The sequence below is a fragment of the Clytia hemisphaerica genome, unplaced genomic scaffold, assembly GCF_902728285.1.
Source record: "Clytia hemisphaerica strain Z4C2 unplaced genomic scaffold, Clytia hemisphaerica genome assembly, whole genome shotgun sequence".
In the NCBI taxonomy this organism is placed as follows: Eukaryota; Metazoa; Cnidaria; class Hydrozoa; order Leptothecata; family Clytiidae; genus Clytia; species Clytia hemisphaerica.
This window is the reverse complement of record NW_027104034.1, coordinates 79856-86011: the sequence shown is the minus strand read 5'-3', so window position 1 is coordinate 86011 and position 6156 is coordinate 79856. Positions and strand designations below refer to the sequence as shown.

Sequence of the window (6156 nt, the reverse complement as noted above, 5' to 3'; positions counted from 1 at the left end):
GTAACTTACAATCAAGGTCATACATAATATTTGAGAAAAAAGGGAAATTCCCCAGGAAGTTTTGAAACCCAAATCGATTTGTAAGTGGTCTAATGTAGGCTCGAAGGGTAGAGTTTTAACTCTGAGTTTAAACGCTAGAGTTAGAACTTAGAATCTGAGGATTCAAAAGTTCCAAAATAGTCCAATAAGGCTCAGAATATAGCCTGGAAGTCTGCCAACCCCATCCCAAATTGAAATATTCGATTAAATTAAAGAGATAACCCAAGATCAACTTTCTCGCCGGAACTTTCAATCTGGAAAACTGTAAAAACTGTAAAATCATGATTGTAGGCAAAAAGGGGTACTGGGATGTGCCGTTGGTCAGGGTACCTTTTTTCACCTCAGTGAGTCCTAGGAAGCTGGTTGCAAAAATGTGAAAAAAGTAAAGATTAGTCTCTCTTAGGGTACCTTTTTGCGGAAATTTGGAAAAAAGAGAAAAAAGTTTGAGAACACTTTGGAAATGCAGTCCCATTCAGAGTCACTTCATTCGCAAAAATGTCAAGATTTCCTTTAAAAGTTACCAGGATAAGTATGCAAGAAAAAAAGAGATTCTTGTTGTTGAGTGTGAGCTTGTTTAATGTGAAAATTTAAATTGGGTACGTCAAAATGTTTTGTTTTTCAATGGAATCACTTTAAACAACAAGATTCTTAATTGGGTAAACGTAATTTTCCAGAAAAAAAAACAATAGCCTTTAATTTTCAACAAAAAAATATTTTACTAGTGATAGTCAATGTCCTAATAATAAAGAAAACTGAAATGACAATGTCTATAGATTAATGCTACTTAAAGAAAAACTCCAAGCTCTACTAAATAGAGTTTCAACAAATCATACATCCCCTTCCCACTGGAAAAATTGGCCAAAATACCGTCCCCAGTGGAAAATTATATTCTAATTTTTTTGTTCCCACTAAAAATAGTCAAATAAACCAATCCTCACTGCAAAATATAATGCTATTCTTCCCATCCCACTGGAGTTTCTGAATTGAAAACAAAAGAATTTAAAGCCAGCCATAAATAATATGGGAATATCAATCCCCGCTGAAGAGCCGTCCGTTATTTTTACCTCAACTGGCTGAAAAAACCTACCGAGTCTGTGAGAAGGGGGTGTAATCATTAAAAGCCTTAATAATAAGTTTATAATTCTCCTCTTGCTTGTTTAATGATAGCCATATGTGATTGAAGAGTGATGAACTCTGACACATCGCCCCCTTTATCAGGGTGGTGCTTCAAACAAAGATTTCTGAACGCCCTGTTGACATCATTGTTACTGGAGGATCTGGTAACGCCTAAATAATCGTACGATTTTTCGACAGCAACATCACGTGGTAAATCAAATAGAAATTCTGTCAATTTCTCAATCAAAGATAATGCAACAAAATTCCCAAGTAATGATCCAATTAAGCTACCTTAAAAAATGTATTAAAATTTTTTATTATAAGAGCTACTTAGACTACACAATATAAATTGACAAACAATATTTAACAATATCGTTTTCAGACTGTAATGTAAAAAGTAAATAACAGATGCTTTACACGTTTTTTTTTTATTAGAACCTAGTTTATAAGAACATATAGGCTGAAATTCGTCGAAAAATTAAGAACATCTTAAGAACATGCCCAGCCTCAGTTTGGAAAAAAATGACAAGAAACTACAATTTTTTCCTCTTTTTAAGTTTAAGCAGTTTTAACCAAATCTAGGGGTGGATCTTCAAAAGTCAAGAGTCAAAACATTCCCCCCTATGTTGTTGGAAAATTGCAAATCACGCTGACAATATATTGCATTTCAGAGGATTAATTAAAGTTCATTCAGTGACGTTGTTATTAGAGTCAACATCTGTAAAACTATTAAGTGGAATAACAATAAGTTTGTTTTCATTTAAAATTTACTCTGAAAATAGCATTAGCATCACAAATCTAGAGAAAAGGGAATTTTCAAACAACCATTAACTTACGCATAACGTGGTGTACTGTAGTGTAATGTTTTTTCTCTGATCTAGCATAATCAAATTTCTTTTTGAAAAAACCCTTCTTTTAAGATAAAAAAAGTATTTTCACCTCATAATACTGAAACAAATAAAATCAATATTGTTGCATACCTGCAAATGCCCCTATAGGACCAGCAAAAGAACCAAGGGCGGCTCCACCAGCTCCTCCACCTATGGCACCAGTAACCGCCCCTGCAGTATCAATGATCGATTTGGCACATCTTTTTCCTGAAATCTCTCCTAACCACCATTTTCGAATATTAAGGATAGCATCACTAGTAAGATAAACAGCTGCTAGGGCGACAGCCACCAGAGCGCCGCCATTTTTTGTAATAAGACTTGCAAGCTCATCAGTAACTGCTACCAGTTCTCGGCCCCCAAACTTTCCACAGACTTTTAAAATTACAGGTAAAAGCTTTTTCTGCCCTTCGGGACCAACCATATCCCATACAATAGCCATACCAGGAAAGATAGCGGCAATTCGGTTTTCTGATGGCACTAATTCCATACTAACAGATTGCCCGTTTTCACTGGGTTCAGAAAATAATGCATACATTTTTTGCATTACTAATCGAAAACTTTCATCTTTTTCTGCTCGCTTAGTATCATCTGCTAATCGACGCGCGTAAGCTTCAAACGTGGTAACAGCCTTTGCAGCAACTCGTAATGTTTTCCAAACAGGAGATTTATCTGTGTCGTCGTATGCTTTTTCTTCTTCATCCAAGTAAAAAAGAATCCGTGCGAAAGTTTCAGGCTCACTTACAAAAATTTGATGAACTTTTTCTCTAATTTCACTTTTCCAATCACAACCAGACATTTTTATAAAGAAGAGACACAAACTCTAACTAAACGACATTTTCTTTTTTAGAGATAAAAGAATATATTTGTAAGAGCCTCAGTTTATTATGTTATGGTCGAAATACCCGAAAATAGTGATAAGATACCCTAAACATAAACAAGGGGAAACAATGAATAGGAGACAAATGTATAATTGTGAAATGAGATATTTTGACTATAAAATGAAACGTAAGAAAGTGTGTTTGTTTTGGCGTGACATTTGGGGATGCATCGAGAGATAAATCTACTTAAAGCCTATAACCGCGGACGGTTGTGAAGACCCCAACGAGAGCCGGAGCCGTGACGTGGAACTGAGCCTATCTGATCTGATGTAATAGAACTAGATGGGGTTTACGTAGTAACCCGCACCCTCGAATCCCCACCAAACCCTAAGCGCAAGCTAACAGAAGTGACTACCTTCTAAATCTATCATTTGGTTCGGAGGTCCAAAAGCAAAAGAAAAAAAAAGGAAGGAAAAGGCTCACTGAAATATCAATAAGGGGGGAGACCAAATAACAGATTAGTAGTTCCTTATTTTGGGTAAAAATGCTTCATCCTATTAGTTTCATTGCAAAAACAACTAAGTCTGGCTAAAATCAAAAGGTTAACATTGATGACCACCACGAACCACTTGGCCACTTAATCATGCCGTCCAGTCTGTGAAAGGGGTTTTAAATGGACTCAGGGGTAACACCAAAATTGCTAAGAAGGTGGTGCCTCCACCTATTGAAGCTCTGATGCTGCCGATAAAGCTGGAAATCAGGATCTTCCCTCGGGCACTGAAAAAAAGGGGTGATTTTAACCAGGGGTGAGATGCAGATAACCAAGAAACCAAAAATATTTGTGTTGACTGAATGAGAGGATGAGGTGAACTGAATGACCGAACTCAAACGCTACAAGTCGGAGTCCGTGGGACTGGGACGAGTAGGAGTGGGCGTGCAGTTTTAACCCGCCATATGATGCCGGGCGTTTGATTTGCTGATTGCGGAATTAACATGAGCTAAAATTTAGCTCTAATTAGTCATTGCTAGGGTGACAATGTTTTTTATATATACGTTTTTTATATAAGAACTTGATAAGAATGAAGTATTTTTTTGTGGGCAACGTCGTGCTTGCAGTAATGTAAATGTTATCAGTCTTTTGAGTAACGCACCGGAGGCCGAGTTTCGATTCTCACTCAGTTCTATGTACTATGATTCACAAGGAAAAAGTGATATACTTTCACCAAAGCAAGCACCAAGTACCTCAACAAAAACTGGGATTTTTCATTCCGTTTCTTGGCGAGTTCCACTTTGATGATTTTCGAAAAATAGAAGCCTTTCAAGTGCTTTGACGCAAATTTGATTTCTCCGCTACTGCTAGAGCTTCGAAAGTTAACCATCTTAACTTAGAAATTAACCTGATGCAAAAGATCAAGAAAAGGCCCGTCGGAAGCGGGGAAACGGATGAGACTTTAGCCTCCCCAATTTTGAGCAAATTAGATATTTTTCTCAAATTCCTAACAAATTTTATATCATTTTGACCCTTCAGCCTCCCCCACTTTAACGGTTATTCCAACGGGCCTGTAGATATATGCTTTGAACTATGGTTTGCAAATATTTTTCAGGTTATTTGACCATATGATAGCACATAATGTCCGAGTCGCCTCAACATAGTTACTATACTATAACTCTATGTATCTTGAACATGAGCTGGCAAAGTCAAGAAATTGCACGCTGCCATCCCTAATAGACGATATCGGCTTAACGTGAAAACTCAGATTTGACCTCCGAAAATTGCCCACAATGCTTTGCGCGGAAAAAAAAGTTTACGGTGAAAGTTTTTCCGCACGAAGTATTGTGGGGAATTCTCGTTGGCCGATATCGTCTATTCTAGGATAATGATTGTTTTCCGAAGATGTAATTCTAGGTCATCAAAAAGACTGTCTCTCTTTTGATCAAAGTATTTAAGAATATGAAGCTTCGAGGCAAAAGATTTTTGAAAGAGGTTAGCTGCACGGGGGAGGGGAGGGGCACTGTCCATGATGGCCGACGGGGACGCGCTGCTGGAGTTTGAAAAATGGACCCTGTCACATATGAATATTTGGCAAATTTGGGCTTTCTGACAGTAGAAAGAAATTTTTTTTCCCTTTCTCACTCTGAAAACTGAACAAAATGACTAAAAGTAGAGGATGAAAATTGTCAAAAAATTACTGAAAGTCGACCCTGTCATATAGCAAATTAGTAAATTTGGGATCCTGTTAGATATCTTCAGATGCTAAAAACGGAACCCTGACCAGCAGCACGTCCTGTCCCCATTTTTGCCAAAGTACCCCCCCTCCCCCAACCCAGGGGCTTGCTGACTCTAAGATGTGCAATTTTTCAAGAAATTTGACCAAAATGATCACAAAATAATTCACAATAAGAACACCACATGAGAACTTTTTGATGTTCTAAGAAAAAAGAAAAAACAAGTTTTGAAAAGTATAAACTTCAACTATTATGAGAGGGAATTGATAATTTTGGTCATAATAATTTATCAATCTATACTATTCCTAAGCTGGATAAAACCATTCCTGCCTATCAACCAATGATGATGTCCTTATATCCCATTCTGAGAGTAGTTTTTTAGAGCTCTGAAAGTAAAAATTGGTTTTGATTGGTTGAAGGCGAGCTCATTTTTTATCTTGCACTCGATGTAGAAATTTTATTTCAACATGCCAAAGCTCTGAAGGAAGATTTCCAGTATCTTGGGCAGTCGCCAAGCCGCGTTCAGAATATTAGATAAGTTGATTTTTGACCAGTGCTTTTTTAGCCCGGGGTCCACTTAAAGCTTTTTGATAGACTGAATGGCGCGATTAAGTGGCCCGGTAGTATATGGTAATATGCTTTTGCTTAGGTGGACTGTAAAACAGTCCGCCAGATTTTAGTTGTTTTTGGAAGATAAAAACAGTATGAAGCAATGTTTTTATTTGAGAATAAGGGATTGCAAATCTGTTATTGATGTTTGTTTCTCATTTTTGATTATATCTTTCAACTCCAAGTAGTTTTTTTGTTATTTAGATTTTAAACATTCTTTTTCAAAATGGCGACCTCGCCAAATGCTCCTAGTCTACTTCACTGGACTCAGCGTCATCAAAAATCATCAAAAAGCAAAGTTCAGCCAGAAGTTGACTCTAGTCTAGTGCTTTTTATACTTGTGATGTGATACAAGAGTCGCTGGAAACACGTCCCTTAAAAGGTTTCGAACAGCTCTTTATAGCATCTCGTCATTTTCAAAGTGGCCTACTGATTCCCAGCTGGCACACAACGTTGTT

At 37.2% G+C, this 6156-nt stretch overlaps 1 protein-coding gene across 1 annotated transcript; it reads right to left on the bottom strand.

Annotated features, from left to right (window-relative positions):
• Nucleotides 1–730: 730 nt before the first annotated feature.
• On the bottom strand, nt 731–2927 carry LOC136811730 (uncharacterized). The gene is made up of 2 exons (XM_067068350.1): nt 2136–2927; nt 731–1446 (listed from the first exon to the last, which is right to left on the bottom strand). The coding sequence occupies exons 1-2, from the start codon at nt 2839–2841 to the stop codon at nt 1175–1177; spliced, it is 978 nt and encodes a 325-aa protein (XP_066924451.1). The 5' UTR covers nt 2842–2927; the 3' UTR covers nt 731–1174.
• Between the last annotated feature and the right edge of the window lie 3229 nt (nt 2928–6156).